Source organism: Colletotrichum gloeosporioides (genome assembly GCF_011800055.1).
Source record: "Colletotrichum gloeosporioides strain Lc1 chromosome Unknown consensus_9, whole genome shotgun sequence".
NCBI classification, from domain to species: Eukaryota; Fungi; Ascomycota; class Sordariomycetes; order Glomerellales; family Glomerellaceae; genus Colletotrichum; species Colletotrichum gloeosporioides.
The window spans coordinates 598133-618239 of NW_025544654.1; the positions used below are offsets into that span (position 1 = coordinate 598133).

The following is a 20107-nucleotide window of genomic DNA, read 5'->3' on the forward strand; positions in this document are numbered from 1 at the left end:
ACTGTCAAGTGGTTCCCCATTGTCTGTGGGTGGACCATGGTACGAAGGGTGCGGGGATGTGATCAAATTGGCAGGATCATCACTTTCTCGTCGCTAATGAACTGGTTCGTGGGGGCTAGATTATAAGGAACCCGAAGGATATTCTGCCTAGTGAGGGTCCTTTCTATCAACGTTAGAAATGCGGATCGCTCAGTCTTCTCTTTCGATTCGAGGGCCTTGAAGAAGAGGTAGGAACGCGGCGACCAGCGTAGTATTCTTTTCACCGCTGAGCATCCGTTGAAAAAGGGGCAAACGTACGTTACCTGCCCATTCCGCAAAGAATTGCCTCACGGCTCCGTTTTCACTTCACCCTGAGCGTCCTCTCACAGTGATGGAGATGAGGAGCTTGCCAACCAGCCCTGGCACTGCCCTGGAGAACGAAACCCCACAGGTGGGGTTTCTTCAACGTTTTCTTCAGGGGTCCGTCAGGGGTTCGAGAGGGTCCTACTAGGTTGGGAAATGATCATCTCGGATTCGTCTGCTGTCGATCGACGAAAATGCGCAGCTTTGGGATGGCAGCTCGTTGCGGCGAGCTCAGCTCACCAGACGGCTGGGATATCACGTGTTGCATATTGTTTGAGAAAGCTCATGCATTCATTGGCAGTCGGCATCAATTCCTTCTCGGTTAAGTGACAAGGTTATTATATTGCTCTTACTCTTTCTTGTTTCTGGAACAGATTTTCCCACGTGCGCTCACCAACATACATACGTCTGTTTGGCCGCTTTCTTGAATAGCTTGGAGCTAAATCATTGATACATCTTCCAACCGAAAGGACAGACCATGCGACTGACAGCAACAAGATGACGACCTTAGACCCAACGCAGCGTTTTGTCGACCACCTCGAGGGCACAGGCCTCAGCCTTTTTGTTGTATCCATTGTTGGCGGCATAGTCTCGCTAGTGGTGGTGGGGGCACGCACATATTTTCGGCTTAAGGAGAGAAACTTCAGCTTCGACGATGGCTTGATGCTGAGTGGATTGGTAAGATATATGTTGGAGGTTCGACAATATGCGCTTGCTCGAAACTGACTAGTACTTATCTCTAGGTTGTCTATCTCGCAGATGTTGCTCTTGCATGTGTGGGTGCCCTCAGCGGGTTGGGTAGACGCAATGCCGACCTTAGCGCGACGATGATGGTTGAGTCCATCAAGTACTTGATGATCTGGATGTTGCTATACGTCATAGCACTATGTCTTGTCAAGTCCTCCATCTGCATCACCACTCTACGGATTGCCACCACGATGCCAAAGCTGCGTGTTGCCGTCTACGTTCTACTCGGGCTCATCATCGCCACATTTCTGACGACTTTCATCGGCATTTTGCTACTCTGCCGGCCAGTCGAGGCAAACTGGGACGCAAGTCTCATTGCAGATGGCCGCGGGGAGTGTTCTCCTGTCACCTCTATGTTGGGCTTGTCATACACGTCAACAGCCAGCACCATTGCGACGGATCTGGCTTGTGCGGTTCTCCCGGCTATCATTCTCATGCAGACGCAGATGAGGTTATCCACGAAGATCATGGTTGCAACTTTCCTGTCTTTCGGTTCTTTGTAAGTCATTCCATGGAGTTTCTTTGCCAATCCACTGACTTTGGTCCCCTTCAAGTGCTTCAGTATCGACAATGATTAGAACCCCGTATATCGACCATTACAATCGTCCGCTCGACGATCTCGCTTGTAAGTCTACAATACCTCGCTGACGATCGTCTTGCTGACTTCACTCGCTCCGTAGATCACATTGGCAATATTCCTCTATGGTCCAACGTCGAAACTGCCATCGGCTTGATTGCAGGATCTCTCCCCGCCCTGCGCCAGTTTGTTATGCGACATCGAGCACCACGAGCTACAAACCGAGGCACTGAGGGTTCCATCGGACTACAGCCACCATCAGCCGGGCTTGTGACAATCGGTGGCTCTGGAGGGACATCAAAGATCAGGGGTCGGAAGGGCATGAAGTCTAACTTTGAGATCGATGAAGCCGACCAAGGCGATTGGACGCGTCTAGAGGAGGACAATGGGTCGGACAAGGACAGCACTGTGCCAATTCGGGGAATCCGAAAGGATATGACTTATGAAGTTGAGACGTCATCGGCCGGGGATAGCCAGCATTCTGGCAGGAAGTGATCAGCCATCGTAGTCACAACTTGAAGCCTACGATACTTGGCCCGGTTGCTCCTTCGGCATGCTGCTATCCACAAAAAACAACTGAGGGCGGAAGATGCAAAGAAAAAAAAATTGATGACGGAAAATCGGCTTTCTTAGCCAGGGGCTCGCGTCTCGTCTAGAAGAGTCTTTGCAAATTAGAGCCAACAGCATCTCCAGAACGACAGCTCTGATTACGCGGACCAATTAATATGCCAGTATTGGAGGTTTTTGGTGGGGGCCAAAATCTTCCCCTGCCATTTGACAAGGGGCCTGGTCGATTGATCCATGATCATGCAACATTCCTGTTGGATCGTCAACGTGTCGACTGACCGCTACGAGGGAAGCGAACAATGCGACCTTGGTTCGGCACAAGCGGTGTCCATTCCCCGGAAGCTTTCAACTCCAGATTCCAGTTCCATAAGGTTGAAATGCTTCTGACCTTGGTTCGCAAAAATATGTCCCCGAACATAGCATAGATCAACCACGGATCAATTCAATCCAGCGGGACGGTCCGGCCGGCGGACTGTCATCCCGGAAACTCATTTCGGGGATACGACGGGTTTCCGGCGAAATTGCAACGCTGATCCGCCTGGGCATGCTCCAACTCCGAGGAGCATCGTCCCACGATCCAGGCTGCCTAGCCAATTGGGTAAGAAACGTGCAGAGCTTACGGTTGGCAATTTGTGGGTCTTGTTGTACGAGCGGAATCTGCTCCGATCCTTCTCCAATTTCACAGTGCGGCGCAGAATGCGGAGATATCACGCTTCTGGGATGCGATCTCAGCCTGCTGTGATATCCAGCATCAAATCAGACCACATAAAGCTGGTGGCTTCCTCCGTGCGATCTCAATTCAAGCAAAGCCTTCAATGTTATGCATGAGCCAGTCCAGCTTGACAACAGGTTGCCGCTTCAATTCCCAGCCGATATGATTTGGGATGTGATCGTCGTGGGAGGCGGCCTTGCCGGGTCGGTCATTTCCAGCCGGCTTGCGGGGTATCGTCCAGAGCTCAAGATCCTCGTTGTGGAAGCTGGGCCTAACGCCAACGATCGGCAAGATATCGTCTGGCCCAACTCCACAAACACTATTGGCGGAGATTTTGACTGGAAGCTCGCTTCCGTTCCTCAGGCGCACGTGGACAACCGGTCCATCACCCTCGCCCAAGGAAAGGCTCTGGGCGGCGGAACTGTCATCAATATGGGTACGACTCCCCTTTTGCAGTGTGTCTTCAAACCACACTGACATCAAACTAAGGCCTGTGGACCCGGGGTGACAAGGTTGACTACGATCTCTGGGGTGAAGCTGTTGATGATGACCGTTGGACCTACGATGGGCTCTTACCATACATGAAGAAAGCGGAGACATTCTGGAATTCTGCGATAAACTCGGATCAGCATGGTTATGACGGACCAGTCGGGATACAATCCGTCACATCAACAAAGCGGCCATTTCCTCTTCGCGAGAAGGTGCTACAGTCGTGGCATGAAATTGGCATCGAACCCATCTCGTTGTTCGATGGCAACGCCGGAGCCCCTCTGGGTGTTGCCGAGTACACTGAGAACAAGAACAACGGGCGACGGGAGATCGCAGCTGCAGTGTATTCATTAGAGAATGTGACAGTGCTAACGGATACACAAGTTGCCAAGGTCCTCCTTTCTAACTCAACAGAGGGGTTGACGGCGACAGGCATTGAGCTAGTAAATGGAACCCACATTTTAGGTCGCCAGACTATTCTCTCAGCTGGTGCAGTCCATACTCCACAGCTTTTGATGCTCTCAGGTAAGTCGAGTGTTTTAGGCAGTGCATTAGCAATTACTGATTAGGAACCTTAGGCATCGGACCCCGTGATGAGCTTGAAGCGGTGGGTGTCGACGTGAAGCTTGATGCTCCTGAAGTTGGCAAAAACTATGCCGATCACTTCCTATGTCCGTCATCCTGGAATGTCAAGAACCCCGGGGAAGGCTGGGCGGTAGGATCTCCCGCATTTCCGACAGCGGAACAGTACAGATGGGGAACCGCCACAGACTTCATCGTCTGCTCCAGTGTGCCAAAAGAGGGCCTCGCCAAGGCTATCGAAGAAGATGAGGGTGCCGCACCCGGCCCCGATCATCCTCTCTTGAAGCAAGAACGTACATTCTTCGAACACTTCTTCCTCTACTCTGGGTCTATCGACGGGTCAAAAGTCGCAATCTCCGGCATCTTCATCTTGCCGACTTCGCGGGGTTCTATCAAGCTTGCGTCTGGAAACATCACCGATTCGCCCCTGATCGACCCCAATTATCTTGCGACTGCCGTCGATCGCTACATAGTGCGTGAAGGCATCCGCCAAGAAATTGCTTTTGCTGGCAGCGACACAACAGTTCTTGGCCGCGAGATTCTCAACGGTGAAGCAGTTCCGGCAGGATTTGATGAGCCGTACTCTGTTAATTCAACGGATGAGTACATCGACGCAAGGATTCGTGCTGCTGCTCGGTAATGTGACTTTTTGGTTGTTCAAGCGCAGTAACTAACTGACGCTAGATCCGTTCATCATCCGATGAGCTCGATAGCGATGGGAAAGGTAGTTGATGGCGATCTCAAGGTCAAAGGGGTGCAAGGCCTGCGTGTTGTGGATGCGTCAGTCTTTCCGGTCGTTATCTCTGCTCATCTTCAAGTGGCCACATTCGCTCTTGCTGAGCAGGCTGCCGATATCATGGCGAGAGAGTATTGAAATTCATTTGCTACGAGCTTATGATATTTCAAGCCAAGAGCAATAAAGGTTTGAGGCGGATAGGAAAGTCTCAGCAGATTTGATACTGTCTGTCCCACGAGTGCTTTAGCGCGTGAATAGACACCCGAGAACATGGTCTTTGAACCACGCCTGGTCCTTTTTGCAAGAGTTGACGATGATGTCTCTTCCCTCCCGTACGACGCGGTCGATCTGTAACTCGGACTTGTCTTGTGCAAGTGTGCCAAAACTGAGGAGATGCACGCCCACCAGAGCAGCAATGCGAAGGGCAACGTCTACCGGTAGAGATCCCAAACCTGCAGCATACCCTTCAATAACGTGGATGCCTGCATCGGAGCCATCGTAAAGCCAGGTTGAGTAGAGTTCTCCGATCATTTCGCCGTGATCCATGGCGGGCACACCGATTTGGGCATTTTCCCAGTCCACAACAAACAGGCCGGTCTCCTTTCCATCCCAAGGTGACTCGTTACGAATCAGTATGCTGGTCCTGGGTCAATGTCCGATTCCAGATGTTTGTGAGGCGCCAACTTACTTCTGTGGGCAAAAGTCTCCATGGATGACCGTCGACGCCGCGGACCCGTTTTTCAGCTCGTCGATACCCTGCTCTCTTAGACGCACGAAAACATCTTTTGCGTCTTTCAAGATGTCTGGAAACTGCTCAATACGTTCCAGCAGCCAGTCATAGTTGACCATGAGCTTCAGATCCTGCATTTCACTGCTGCGGCTGATTGCCTCGTGAAGAGTCGACAGGTGAGGACTGGTTCCCTCCTCTGCGTGGGCCCGAGCTACCGGGCTCGTGTTCTGGTGAAATTGACTTATGTACTCTGCCAACGCCCTACCGATGTGACGATAGTGTTGCTCCTGTACCACGCCAAGAGGTTCCTCGCAGCTCTTCAGTACAATGCTTTTCAGATCCAGAGTCCCTGGCAGATACTCTTGAATCTGTGTTTTGGTTTTGTCGTCGTATAGATAACATTCGGGAGTGCTCACGCGGTAGCGAGAGCTCTGAGATGTCTGGTGAAGGGGCTTGAGCGCATGCAGATGCTTCAGGCAAGCTGCCTCGACGAACTATGGCAGGTTAGCAAAGAGATTCAGACGGATTGGTTGACATACACAACGGTCGGTGGTTATCGCATTACTCGGATGCCTAGCCATGTATGGTTCTCCATGTTTGACAACGACTTCGCTGATGTCTCTGCCGGAATCATCTTGAGCCATTACTCGTTGCTCCAAGTGCGCGTGGTAGGTGAAGTTTGATTGACCTCCGGTCAACGGGTTGAGCGACACCGGCTTGAATACTGTTGTATTCATCCACGCGCATAATCCAGAGCGAACATCTTCCGCAGTCTCACGGGGCGCCGCCATCTTTAGTTGGGCTCTTACTGAGTGGAACAGGGACGTCTGGTGGCGTGTTGCTCAGGAAGCCAGCTTTATTTATTGACAGGAATATACGGCTGCCTGTTGTATCAGGTAGTGAGAAAATAGCTGAACCCCTTTTGTGGATGCCTGCGTATCTCTATCCTACGGGTTTACGCAGATGTTAAAAGGTGGCTGCTGACATCTTCATTGATATCGAATGGCATCAATAAATGCTTCGCCGTATGCGCGAGAGCTAGCATACCCACCGTGAGGAGGCTGCTACAGCGTCAGCTAAGATATGCAGCTAAGCTGCTTCATTCTCCCGATAAAATAGCCTCATGTTGAGGGACTGGTAGGCAGCAGCTGCCTGCTTCATGAGATGGTGAGGGGATTTGTGGGGGTCCGTAATCCTTGGCACAGCTATCTGGCAGCCTAAATACATGCATGCACGTATATTGGCCCTTCACAACTTGTCGTCAGGTAGGTTAACCTTCACTTCGTACCTCAGTTTCCCCTCATCAATCCTATTTCGGGGAATTACGCATTCCAACAGGAATGGCTGTGAAGAGTGAGCCTTGTGCAGTATGTGCGCAGGTTCTCCTACCACCACCAGAACCCCGGATTTATAAGGGCGCGAGAATCACGCCCCTTGGCCAATCACTGGACGTTTTCAAGCAAACGGCCCAGACGTGCTACATATGTAACCTGGTCTGGAATGCTACCGAGGAACACCCCGCCGCATGGGAAACAGCACGATTCGACCATTGGAAAGGCCTGCAGTATCATATCGACGATGTCGATCAAGAAGAATTTGAATCGCCACCAACAGAGATTCAAATCAGTGTCTTCTACCATAGTCCCTTGACTGGTGTCCTTGACAATGTTCGGGTCGAACTGTACCGCATTGACAGCCATGGTACGTGTTTTGTCCTCTTGGCCGAAGTCTTGCCCTGACCGACGCTAACAACGATAAGATGACCAACCTGAAGGAGAAGAAGCATGCGGCAACGATATTCTCTTTTCTCTAAGGAATTTGGAAAGAAGTACCGCTTCGGAATCAACACTAAGCCTTGCCAAACTTTGGTATCGACACTGCTCTGAGGGCCACAAAGAGTGCGCGTCTACACGAAACAAGTGGCTTCCGACTCGACTTCTGGATGTCGGAGGGCTCGGAAGTACCGAATGGAGGCTTATTATACCCGCTGAAGATGTGCCACAGCATGTCGAGTATCCTCCCTACATGACGTTGAGTTACCGATGGGGACCAAACTCCGACCTTCTCCTTCTCTCTGAAACCATGATACCCTTTCTCTCAGGGCAGGCTATCAGGGAAATGCCACCGACATTTCAAGGCCTGATTACGGTGGCGCATTATTTCGGCTCGACACGTCTGGATAGACTGCCTATGCATCATGCAAGATTCCGCTGAAGACTGGGAGAGCGAGGCGGCATTGATGGCAGAGGTTTATAGCCACTCGGCTTGTAATGTTGCTGCGGTGGACGGACAAAGCCCTCGAGATGGTCTGTTTAGGGATCGGGATCCGGACCAACTGCGACACAGAATAATGCCTAGCAGCATAGGCTCATCAAAGGTAACGGACTACTATGTTACCCGCATGGGATACTTTCAGCGACAACTGGACCCCGGTACCTTGATGGAACGAGGTTGGGTTCTTCAGGAATGGTTCCTGGCGCCAAGAATGCTCTACTTTATGTCGCAACAGATTCTTTGGGAATGCCATCAACCGATAGCCAAATGTGAAGCGTTCAGAAATGGCATTCCTTACGAGTACACCCTGAAGCGATCTCGATACGACCTCAATACAGTTCATCGAGACATTGACGAGGAATATGGATTACTCACTGCGGAGGAGGCTAATTAATACATGGGTCAGACTGGTAGGCAGGTACTCACGATGCGATCTCACCCGGCCCAGTGACAAATTGGCTGCATTCGCTGGAGTAGCCAAGTTGTTCCTCCGCGCATCAGGAGACACCTATCTTGCGGGAATATGGAAGTCAAGGATTCTGCACGAGCTCACTTGGGTTGTCGTCCCACCTCAAGCCAGACCTGCATGTGGCTACAGAGCCCCATCGTGGTCTTGGGCTTCAGTGGATGGGCCAATCGATATCAGATCACCGAAGCCACTTCATAAGGTAGAATATTGGGTCAAGCTCATTGATGCCAGCGTTGAGAGCATCGGGCAAGATTCTACAGTCAGTGTCATCGGCGGTTCGCTTACGCTAAGCGGCATCGTCATCAGCCGTCGATACATGAGGGCTGGAGATTTTGAGATAATCCTGTCAGCAGACGAGTTTCCTACTGACACGACGCCTCCGATATCAGTGTCGGTTGACACGTTGGATGATCAATTGGCTCAGTCGGGACAAGTCCATATTTTGCCCTTGAAGAGGGAGAGGTCTAGGAAGCGAAATGCAGCGCGTGACGGATTCGGCGTTGTGACAGAAACAACTGGAATGTTGCTCAAGCCTGTCGACATAGACACAGGCAATGCGAAAGAATACCGGCGAATAGGCCTTGTCACCAGTATGGATGAGGATATTGCAGTAATGTTGCAATCTGCTGCTTCGAATAGCACGAAAAAACAGGTTGTTATCATCTAAAACTGGAGAAGGAACGCTCTTCAACATAACCTCCTTCCTCCATCTCAGACAACTGACCTTCGCTTCACCTTTCATCCCAGAACTGCATTAGCCTCCCATATTCCCATATTCACTGCCATGAAAATTAAAATATGAACCACAAAAACAGTCTCCTTGCCTCTTCTTTTTTTCTCATGCCTTTCTCATAGCGAATCGCGGTTCGTTCATTCCTCAGGCTAACAAAACAAAGATTCACCCATCTTTGTCCTCACCTTGCAACTTTCTCACCACCTACGACCCATCACTCTTCCCTGCTTCTCCCACCTTCACAAATGTTCACATCCGCCAAAATAAAACAACTCTTTTCCAACATCACATCAATCGTGCGCATTAGAAGCTAACAATGGACGCGCGCAAGCCTTCCTGGAAGGCCTGGTGCCATGGCCTGCTCTATATGCTTTCTGTCACGATGCTTACCGGCACCTGCCAGGCTCATGTTCAAGGTAAAGATCTCCCTTGCTCGCGTGTCTTTCCCAGAATACTGACTTTGTCCTCTTTTCAGGTGATCACCACAAGCGTGTGGACAGATCCTCCTTCCAGGCTGCCCATTCAGCCCTCATCAACCAAGTCTCCAGCATTCCCGCGCCGGGCCTCGACCGTCGAGAAATACAAACCATCGTGTTCACAACCACCGTCTCAACCTACATTGAACTGGGGATCCCCTGCGACGCCACTGAGATTCCCCAATCCATGAGCTCCCTGCTTACTCGCCCTCCGCCTTTGTCCATCCCAGCCTCCTTGGGCACCATCGCAACAGGTGGAATCAGTCTCACGGCGCCTGGTGGCAGCTCTCTCGCCTCTTCTCAGACCAGCTCCTTCAGCTCTACACCGACCGCCGAAAAGCCCAAGCCTTCTTCTTCTTCCAACTCCCTCTCCTCAAGCCAGACTTCCTTCACCTCCACCACGGGCACCCAGAGCTCTGCAATCAACCATACCTCCTCATCCGCAGCTGCCGCCCCCGATACATCCACAACTGCCTCCAGGAGCACCACCGAGCCCTCGAAGCCTGCCATCTCGACTTCAACCTCGACCTCGACTACGAATGATCCCAGCTCGACGTCCTCCGTGGCATTTTCATCATCAACCTCGACTCGCAAAATTACAACTGTCGTGGTTTCAAGCACAATCGTGGTCCTCTGGCCAGGAACGGAAAGCACACCCAGCGTCGCGGACTCTACCATTTCTCCCTCCTCCAAGGCCCAACACACCGCTTGGGTAACCCAAACCTCTCAGGCCACAGTCACGGAATGGATTCAACCCTCGTCGTCCTCATCCTTCTCGTCATCAACCTCTTCCTCCTCCTCGTCATCCTCATTTTCAAACTCCGCTCGAACCGCCTGGGTCACGAAGACCGCTAAAGCGACAGTCACAGAATGGTTCGACCCGTCGGCCGTCGCTTCTTCCTCCACCTCCACCTCTACCACCCCGGATGGTCCCGCCGTCGTCGTCGTGACGGCCTCCGCCCAAGCTACCATAACCCAATTCCACGACAGCACCCAAACAATCATCGTCTCTCCCTCTTCCTCCGCCCTTACCGCACCCGACGTCCATCCCCGTCTCCCCACAGACTCCAACCTCCCCGGCCCGACAAAGCGCATCGTTCGCTTCACCCAGCGAATCTGGTACACCGAGAACAAGCACCAGATCATGGTCATAGCCACCTACGAGGACAACAACGTCGTCACCGTCTACACCGCCCCCGAGAGGACCGACCTGCCCGCCGTCCTCGTGCTCGACGACCAGAACGGCAACAAGCGCGGCTCGCTCAAGATGACGTTCCGCATGGGCTTCTTCACCATCGACTTCCGCTCGGAGATGGCGGGCAGGGTCGTCGAGTGGGAGAACCACTGGACCAAGAAGGAGGCGGATGAGGATGCGCCGTGGTGCAAGACGGTATACCTGAAGGATGATGGAAAAGTAAGTCTGCGACTCCTGGCGATGATGTTGTGTTCATGTGACTGACTACTTGGTTCTAGGCGAGACTTGATCGCGAGATTTGGTGCTACTACACTGCCTGATACCCGACTTCCCTCACCGGGCTTCTCACGATTTCAGAATTTGGAGAGGATGTTTCCGGGCGAGAGTCGCCTTCAATTCTGCGAGAGGTGATAGGTCTACTGCATCAAGGATAGCTTTGCTTGGTCTGGATTCTTAGGAGGGCCCCTCGTTGGGCTGCCAGCACGTCCGAACCCAGGAAACACGATAGCAATAGACACGATTGAGTACGCAGCTGTCTTCTTTTCCGCTGAATGGGTATGCTTTGGCTGCCATGGCGATAGGCTTTCGTCCACATCTACGCTGCAAACTCCTCAATGACGCTCCTTGGCTCCGTGTACTCCCCGACCCCAACAAAGGGCATCTCCAGTCCAAAGGCCTTCGGCCCTCCCACTGGCATTCCCTTCTCCGTCTTCCACAAGGGATGCGCAGGTAGCCCGATTACATTGACGCGTAGGCCGTACCGCAGATCTTGCGACCCGATCGCTTCACCATCCTGGCCAAGAATGGAGATGAGATCCGGCACGGTGCAGATAACTTCTTGATCATGTTCAGATCCCTCAGAGTCCGTCAGAGCGGCATAGAGGTACTCGTTCTGGAAAGGGATGAGCATATGGCGATCGGCGTTCGAGGATCCCCGAGCATCGGAATCGCGCTCTTCCTCAGCGAGGGGGGCAAGAAGGACGCTTCCCATCGTGTAGCCCCCGCCGACATAGCGTCTGACATCGACGATTTTTCCGGTGAAGAGGAGTTTGCCGGCACAAACATCAAACTGGACATTGAAGTGTTAGGAATGCAGTGATAGAGTGAGCGTTCTCGAGACAAGACTTACGATCGCATCGATATAGCTTGACTTCCTCCTCCGAGCCATATGGACCGCGCGTCCAAGGTACCATGCCTGCGACACTGTATTGGGAACGCCATGCGATTTGATGGCAGACCCGGGAAGCGGTCTGGCGCATACAGCACATCCAAGGCCAAGTTCAATCGCGGCGGTCCGCAAGAAGCGCTCTAGACGTATGGGGGTATCAGTATTCTGCATATAATCTTAGTAAACGATGAAAAGCGCCTGGGGAAAGAGTCTTACCATCACAACAGAGACGTTGCCCCTCGCGTCTGAGAGAGCGCAGGGAGTCAAGGGGTGGCCGTAAACACTCAGAGTGGCTGTTTGGACAAGGGCGTCAGTTCAGTCTTCCTTACACAACGCTTGTCACCCAAAGAAATTCTCTCACCTTGATACATCGTCGGGTACGCCCTTCCCATGGCATCGCCGTCCACAACGGGGATGTCGTAGTGGACACCCGTAGGAAAAATACTCAGGCCGTTTCCGCCGCCGCTAACGCCGGTCAGTCTGCGAATTCACAAGCATGGATTGGCAACCTACATCTCATCGATGAAAATGCCGTTGAGAGACTTGATTCCCAGAATCTTGGTGACTGCGTCAATGCCACTCGGAATCTCCGTGCCACCAGCGATTCTCTCGTTGATGACGCTCGGTGTGCCATACCACGATCCAAAGCAGACCATGTCCTCGTCTCTCAACGCTTTCGGCGAGATGATTCGCATTTTGCCTGTCGCACTCGTTCTCAAAGCCTGGAGACTCTTGAGGAATTCATGATGCGTCGGTCCTCCACCTCCGGTGCCCAGAACACCGCATCCAGTCGAAATCAGCTCAAGATCTACCTCAGAAACGTACCAAACCCCATCCTTCACATTCGGTCGATACACTTCAAGATCGACATGGAGTGAAGGTTTTGTTGTGGAACTCAAGGCATCAGGCACGCTTTCCTTCACTGCCTCGTCTTCCTGTTCCTCCTCCAGAGCAGTGTCACCGCTCTCTGGGGAAAACACAGGGCTCTCCGGTACGCAGAGCTTGCCCACCGCTCTGACCTGGATCCTCATAGCCCCGTTGTCGACATATTGCAATGGCATCTTGTTCACCTCCACAATGCGGACATCATCCGCTGCCGCTCCCTTCTGGACAGCGATGTCGATTGCCTTCTGGCAAGTCTCTGTGACAACAGCTTTCTCATCTCTGCCCTCCAAAATTTCGATGACGTCGACCTCTCCAGAAATTTTACCAATCGCGGCTCCAACAGCATTGGCCGCGCCTTGGTGAATCGGCTGAATGCACTTTTCCACGCCGTCGAAGTCCTCCGTGACGAGGAGCGCTCCCCCGCCTACCAAAAGAACGTGCACCGGGGCGGCAGATACTTTCATCTGCTCAATGACACCCTCGAGCATGGTTTTGATCCTTTGACGCGCCTTCTCAATTGTTTCTGCGGGTACGTCTTTGATTAGACCGGCGTCTCCGAGCTGGGCCCTGCCAGAGGCCACGACAACGTCCGTTGCAGTCAGCGTGGAGCCGCCAAACACTCTTGACTGCTGCATGAGGAAGTGACCAACCGAACCAGGACCAACAGTAACGTCTCCTGATGTGGGATGCACTCCCACCTTGCTACCACCGCCCAGACCAATGGAGACAACCTCTGGCATGGAAAAAGCCGTCCTCACCCCGCCGACCTCGACAAACCCAGGGGCCTGCCTCGGGAAACCTGATGGAAGTAGGGCGCAGACATCTGTTGTTGTGCCACCGATATCAACCACCAAGACTTGCGGTTCAACCGCGTCGGCACCTGAGACGCCAGAAGGATCTGTGGTCATTGTCTTGACCTTGTCTAGGCCTGCAAGAAAGGCAGCACCGGTCATACTATTCGTCGGACCGCTGGCGAACGTCTTGATAGGATACTCCGCTGCAGTATCCGCATCGATGAGCGTGCCGTCGTTCTGCGACAGGTACAGTGGGCAAGCCAGCCTCAGACGAGCCATTGCTCGCTTGAAGCCACGCGTAACCTTCTGCGCTGTTCTGAGGATGGCTGCATTGAGAATCGTGGCATTCTCTCGCTCGAGCAAGCCAGGTGGGCCAATGTCATGAGAGCAGACGACGTCCAGCCCCGGCGCTTCTTCCAGGATAATCCTTTTGCAGGTCTCCTCGTGCACGCCAGCATGATCCAGAGGCGCGAAAACACCGACGAGAGCAACTGCCTGCACACCGGCAGCAACAATCTCTCTCGTGGCTTTTCTGATTTGCTCATGATCTAGTGGCGCAATCTCTCGGCCGTCAATCTCCAGCCCACCATCCAGGTAATATACTCCTCCGTCTAGGATTCTCCTCAGGCCGGACGGGAAGTCAGAGAAGGGCGGTATTTGTCTCGTGAAATGGCCACAGAGGCGGACGACAGCAACACGGCTGAGTCTGCGGGTGTCGGCCTCGACCAAAGCATTGATGAAGTGCGTCGTGCCGATTGTGACGCTGAGAACTTTCTTTTGGTCGACAGCAGACGTCGTCAGGACTTCTCGTATCGCTGACTCGATGCCACTGGTTATGTCCGGTGTTGTCGAGGCTTTGTGAGATGCGAGAACACCGCGGCCGGGGATGCTGGGGGCTGTGATGTCGAGGATGGCGGCATCGGTGTTTGTGCCGCCAACGTCGACGCCGATACGGTAAAGAGACATGATGGCTGAGTTTTGGGATTGCCCGGCCGATAGGGTGTGTCGTTTGTTGCGTTCGTCTAGGAAATGCGTGTCTTTTTTATCCTGATGATTATGGGACGCTGTTCTTAGTTGGCCGACAGCTTTATTGCAAGCCACGATGTCAGTTGCAGCATCATATCCATCGAGGGGTCTAAGAGATTAGATCGGGAAACCTTCGGCGTCGCATTTTCATTGTGTCAGTGGATTGCGAGTGGATTGAAGCTGTCAACACCCTTGAGTGGTCGGCTTTCCCCTGCCAGCCCCATGCCGCGGGAAGTTGCCCGATCGAAGCCCACCGCGATCGGCCAACTTGTTTTAGCACAGGGTGACCCCAGCTAGTCTCCGCAACAACGCGCTAGATAACGGCCCTTGTCAAAATTGGCAGTGATAAGTATTCCCGTTAGCGCCGCTTGGTTGAGGTGATCCAATGCCGAGATAACGATGCCGGGCCTGGAGATTTATATGACTCTGGCTCTGCACCTTTGGCTGCCGTCGTCGATTCAGAGACGACGGACGTAGGCAGCTTTGTGTCGCATTGCTCAAAGAATTGTGCCGCAGTAATCGCAATCGACAATGGGGTTCCTGCAGAGGGTGGAACTCCCATTTGTTTCTCGATGGATCGTGAGTTGACCCGCCTCCGCATTTCCACACAGTGGCACCACCACTCGGATGCTGGTTTTGATTGCTAACAACACGGCAGAACGACGACATTCGCCCTATCGAGTCTAAGAGGCGAACATGGGGCTTCCTGATGTTCCATAACTTTTGTGAGCAAGCACACGATTGCGTGGAGAGCGTCGGCTTACCCCTGAACAGGGCTTTTGGTGAACTGCAACATCACCACCTACCTCACTGGGAGTGCTTTGATCCCGCTTGGCCTCACTTGGTGGCAGGCTTTCATATGTGAGATATGGGTTGTATCGGAATCCAAATGACTCGCTGACGGGCTGCAGGTATTGTCCTGGGGAACCTCATTGCAACGGGTGTTGTAATCATCAACTCCCTCCCTGGAAGCTACTACCACCGTATGTTGCCTGTCTTCCATATTGGACATGTGGGATGAGCTGATGATCGTAGTCGGATTTCCTGTGTTTAGCCGGGCAGTATGGGGGATGTGGGGGTCCCAGTTCGTGATCTGGAATCGAATCTTCCTGTCTCTTGGTGAGTCTCTGCGATCCTGAACCACCTCGTTCTAGCTAACTGATGTACTCCAGTCTGGTACGTCGTACGGAATCCGAGAATTTACAATGCATGGACTAAAACGGCATCGCAGGTACGGCTTCACAGCTTGGGTCGGTGGCGAATGCGTCTACCTCATCCTCCTGTCCTGGGATCCGCGCCTCGAGTCGCACATCCCCAACACGATCCCCTCAGACACGGGCATGACGACAGCACAATTCGTTTCCTATATCATCTTCAGTGTGATTAGCTTGCCGGTGATATGGATCCGTCCGCACCGCCTCGAGATGTTCTTTCGCTTCGCCTGCTCTATCACGCTCGTCTTCTTTCTTGTTCTCCTCATCTGGGCCCTGGCGACCATGGGACCTGCTGGGTTCGGCGACACCATAACATCTGGTTCTCCCCTGCCCAACACCGGAGGACCGGATAGCGTGGCGTGGCTGATGGTATATGGCATTGTCTCGACGATTGGGTCCATCGCAGCCGGAATTTTGAACCAAAACGACTACTCTCGCTTTGCGACTCAACCAAAGCATGCCATCTTGGGACAAGCCGTGTCTTTCCCGTTCTACGGCATCCTAAGCTCGTTGATCGGCATCCTGGTGACGGCAGCGACCCAGGATCGGTTCGGTGGTGAGGCCATTTGGAATCCACCAACGCTCTTTGCACAGCTGCTGGCGCAGAACGAGACGGCGGGGACACGTGCGGCATGCTTTTTCGCTGGTTTGTGCCTCGTCATCTCCCAGATTGGTGTCAACGTGCCCGGTAATGCCCTCGCTGGAGGCTTTGACCTTGCTGCGACGTTCCCGAGGTACCTCAACATCCGTCGAGGGGCGTACCTCACGGCCATTTTCAGCGTCATTGTCAATCCTTGGCGGCTTGTGAACACGGCCACGACGTTCTTGACGGTCCTGTCGAGTTACAGCGTCTTCCTTGCGCCGATGACTGGCCTCATGATTTCCAGCTACCTAGTTGTGAACAAGAGGAAGATCGATGTTGATGATCTTTACCGTGGCGACTCGGGAAGCATCTATTGGTTCTCGTATGGATGCAACTGGCGTGCCCCCGTAGCGGTAAGTTGCTGATCCTCGACCGAGAGAGCCATACTGACCATAGAAAGTGGCTGGTGGGCGTGGTGCCCTGTATGCCTGGATTTGTGGCAGCGGTGGATTCCTCGGTGACTGTCAGCCCCGGAGCAACTGAGCTGTACTACATGTCGTATGTGTATGGACTTCTGTCTAGCGGGCTGGTCTACGCCGTGCTGCATCGATTGTTTCCGGCAAAGGCGCTTGACTCCTTCGTCAAGACGGCACCATCCGCGAGAGAACTTCAGGAGTTCCATCTTGGGAAGTGGGATGTTACGTTGGCAGAAACACCAAATGTCGTTGATGTGCTTTCGGGCCATGGGGGCAAGACTGGAGAGACACTCGCGTCAAAGACTGATGTGTGATGTTTCTTTCGAATTCTTGGGGGGAGGGGGTTGAAGCAGAGAAGTTCAACGGGGCTCTAGAGCCTTCGTATGTCACCTGAAGAGGGGGTTCGAGTTGGGCAGGCGCACCTTCCTATGGTATAAGGAAGGGTCGTGCCTTCCTCCGTCGCTGCTTTCCTTCTGCCGCTCCTTCTCAGAACTGCGACCGTACCTACTTAGGGAACAAATCACCTTAGGATCGCAACAGCTACCGGGACATCTTTCTGGCATATGGCCTGGTCGGTAGAATAGCACCTAAAAATATACCGTTGATCAGATGGCTCTGTTCACTTCTGCACGGCGCTCTGGTTCGATGCTCCATATGGGCACAGAGCGTAGAAAACTGAAAAGCTTTTTTGCTTCTTCAACCAATAACATGAAGCACTTCAAACTACTTAGATGTGATTTTCTTTTGACGTAGTCCTTTTATAAAGCCGTCATGAGTCGACCGAGAAGATGCAGTACTGTGAGGCCATCACGTGGGTGACGGGGATCGGCGGCCGCTCCCCGCCCTCGGGTTGCAGCGGTGGATGCAACCCCAGAAATCCACTAACAGCAATGACAAACCACCGCTCACACAGGCAGGTCCGACCATCGGCTAACTGGACCCTGAGATATCGGCCAACTTTCTCCCCTTCTCAGCCAACGTCGGCCAACCTTCCAACCAAGCCCAACCCACGATCTTGCGTTTCGCTCACCAATCAGTTACAAATCACAAAGTATGTCAACCAATGGCAGTACACGGGATACGCGACGACGCAAATTCAAAGTCCAGAGCGAATTTGGCAGCGCTAGGCAGTGGAGGAGTCGCAAGAACAGACCCTGCGACATTTGTCGGAAGAGGAAGACAGTGTGTGTCATTACATCTGTGCCGCCTTGTACGTATCTACATCCTCCAATCCCGAACAGCCCGATTGACTGAAGACAGGTCTTTTCTGCAAGGGGCGAGGACTCGAGTGCACATCAACCACACCCTCGGGTCCATCCTCGTCCACTCCAACAGCAGCGATCCAGGCCCACCCTCGAACACCCGATGTACTGCTGCTAGACCCTGCACATTCGGCGACACCAGCATCTGCTGGTCGGGGACGCAATCACATTGAATCAAACACAGATACGAGTCTTGTAACCAGCCATTCACCACCCGGTGATGCCAGTCATGACCCTGTCGTTGGCTCTCCTGTCACCGGCTCTCGCCTGGGCGCAACAGGACTATGGACCCTGGAAGACAACGAGAATCGGACGGCCCACAGCATGGGCCCGGCTGCAGAGCAAGATACCTACGTTCTTGACTCCATTCCATCCGGCGTCATGAGCAGTCCGGATGATATTGACGCCGACATGATCCAAGTCTACGCCGGTACCAAGTACCCCTGGGATCCTCCAGTCCACTTCTGCCTGCTCCAAGACGAGTTCGCGCCACACGACAACGCCGCAAAGCAGGTTGCCTCGAACGCCATCGAGGGCCTCGTGGGGCCGTACGGGCCCATTCTGCTCAGGCTCTACTTCAAGCACGTTCATCCCGTCCTCCCGGTCCTCTCCAAGGGTAGGTTCCTGAGGCAGTACGCCTCCGATAAGACCAAGCTACCAGCGTCTCTCAGAGGGGCGGTTTATGCGCTGGCCTCCGTCTTCGAGAAGAAAGATCCATCCCTGAAGGGACCCTTTCCTTTCCAGCAACACCAGCTTGCCGATTATGCGACCGACTCTCTGCAGCGAGAGCTTGACTCCCCGAACCTGGCCAAGTTACAGGCTAGCCTACTCTTGCTGCACGTCAAGCCCAACCATGTCGACAGCATTGAGCATCCACGGACCTGGACCTCGACTGCCGAGGCTGTTGCTATAGCACAAATGATCGGACTACACCAGGACCCAGAGCGGTGGTCCCTCGCACCCTGGGAAAAGAGGTTACGCAGGAAGCTCTGGTGGGCGACCTATGTCACAGATGCATGGTCGGCCGTGTGTCATGGGAACCCACCACACATCTATCCCGCATCCTTCAATACTTCTGTGATCGTCATGGAGGATTTAAGGAGCGATGAAGATCTGTCCGAGGACGTCCAGATCATGGTGGATCCTAGTAGTGCTCGTTTCCACGTATCCACCGGAGCGCGTTTTCTGGAGTTGGTGAAAATCAGTAAGACGGTGCGGGATCTGATTGATTGTAGCTTGTGAGCATCCCTTTCCACTCTAGATGCTATTCTGAATGCTTTTCCGGCCTTTCGAGGTTCGACAGACTGATATCTTTCAGTCAGGTACCGAGATTACGGCCACCGAGGCCTGAGGAAGCGACAGATCATGCGCGATTGCTTGAAGTGAAAGAGACACTCAGGGACTGGGGAGACATGCTACCCCATGGTCTGCTGATGCCTGCTCCCGAAAGGGCAACCGGCTCATCCAACAATGGTCCGTCACATGGATTTCCAAAAGAAAGGGGCAAAGTATGGCTGACGAGCAGAGCTAGCGCCCCTCCACTTGGCTTACCATGCCTATCAGGCTCTTCTCTTTCGGGCACTCATGAGCCCGGCGACAAATGAAGCGAAGAATGATCCCTCTTCGAACCTTTGCCGCTGGTTTGGCACCGCCGTGGCCGAGTTTCAAGCCTTCGCAAGGTTTATGGACAAGGTCACGGCCGAGGATCTGCAGGGCTTCTGGGGCCGCCGTAAGTCAAATCTCACCCACTGTTGTCCATCGCTGGCATTAGTCATGACTGACTTATGACCGCAGATGCTCGGTCCCAGCTGATACTTTGCGGGAACTTCATCATCTTCCTCTTCCTGCAACAACCCAAGACTTTAGATCTTCAGTCTGCCTGGAGTTTAGTCCAGACCCTCCGCTCATCCTTGCACAGGCTAGAGAGGCAGGCTGACGACGTCGCAAAGTTGCTGATCCGGCCTGTGTTGTTGCGTATAGAGTCGCTCTTCTCGCAAGGACCAGAGCTCATACGACAGTATCATTCAGCGAGAGTAGCCACATCCTCGGCACAGGGGGACGTAGGGTCCT

The 20107-nt window shown here is 53.2% G+C and overlaps 6 protein-coding genes across 6 annotated transcripts; 4 read left to right on the forward strand and 2 right to left on the reverse strand.

Moving 5' to 3' along the window:
* Positions 1 to 840: 840 nt before the first annotated feature.
* On the forward strand, positions 841 to 4890 carry GCG54_00003150 (Pyranose dehydrogenase 3; the record flags this gene model as incomplete). Its single annotated transcript, XM_045403227.1, has 8 exons — positions 841 to 1020; positions 1086 to 1588; positions 1644 to 1714; positions 1770 to 2121; positions 3083 to 3381; positions 3435 to 3959; positions 4013 to 4652; positions 4701 to 4890. The coding sequence occupies 8 exons, from the start codon at positions 841 to 843 to the stop codon at positions 4888 to 4890; spliced, it is 2760 nt and encodes a 919-aa protein (XP_045270130.1).
* Positions 4891 to 4995: 105 nt separating this feature from the next.
* Positions 4996 to 6273, reverse strand: GCG54_00003151 (uncharacterized protein; the record flags this gene model as incomplete). Its single annotated transcript, XM_045403228.1, has 3 exons — positions 4996 to 5389; positions 5441 to 5976; positions 6022 to 6273. The coding sequence occupies 3 exons, from the start codon at positions 6271 to 6273 to the stop codon at positions 4996 to 4998; spliced, it is 1182 nt and encodes a 393-aa protein (XP_045270131.1).
* An 825-nt stretch (positions 6274 to 7098) lies between these two features.
* GCG54_00003152 (uncharacterized protein) lies at positions 7099 to 8892 on the forward strand (the record flags this gene model as incomplete). Its single annotated transcript, XM_045403229.1, is given in 4 exon segments — positions 7099 to 7183; positions 7242 to 7655; positions 7666 to 7937; positions 8095 to 8892. Coding segments are annotated over 4 exon segments (1569 nt in total), but the record flags the coding sequence as incomplete, so codon positions are not given.
* Positions 8893 to 9274: 382 nt separating this feature from the next.
* GCG54_00003153 (uncharacterized protein) lies at positions 9275 to 10949 on the forward strand (the record flags this gene model as incomplete). The annotated part of the gene is made up of 3 exons (XM_045403230.1): positions 9275 to 9374; positions 9434 to 10848; positions 10908 to 10949. 3 exons carry the CDS (start codon positions 9275 to 9277, stop codon positions 10947 to 10949), a joined length of 1557 nt encoding a protein of 518 aa, XP_045270133.1.
* Positions 10950 to 11224: 275 nt separating this feature from the next.
* Positions 11225 to 14442, reverse strand: GCG54_00003154 (uncharacterized protein; the record flags this gene model as incomplete). The annotated part of the gene is made up of 5 exons (XM_045403231.1): positions 11225 to 11698; positions 11759 to 11962; positions 12014 to 12090; positions 12159 to 12262; positions 12311 to 14442. The coding sequence occupies 5 exons, from the start codon at positions 14440 to 14442 to the stop codon at positions 11225 to 11227; spliced, it is 2991 nt and encodes a 996-aa protein (XP_045270134.1).
* Positions 14443 to 15033: 591 nt separating this feature from the next.
* GCG54_00003155 (Transporter aclS) lies at positions 15034 to 20074 on the forward strand (the record flags this gene model as incomplete). Its single annotated transcript, XM_045403232.1, has 11 exons — positions 15034 to 15081; positions 15161 to 15227; positions 15277 to 15363; positions 15414 to 15485; positions 15675 to 15678; positions 15734 to 16712; positions 16760 to 16857; positions 18241 to 19241; positions 19563 to 19766; positions 19832 to 19926; positions 20018 to 20074. The coding sequence occupies 11 exons, from the start codon at positions 15034 to 15036 to the stop codon at positions 20072 to 20074; spliced, it is 2712 nt and encodes a 903-aa protein (XP_045270135.1).
* Positions 20075 to 20107: the final 33 nt, after the last annotated feature.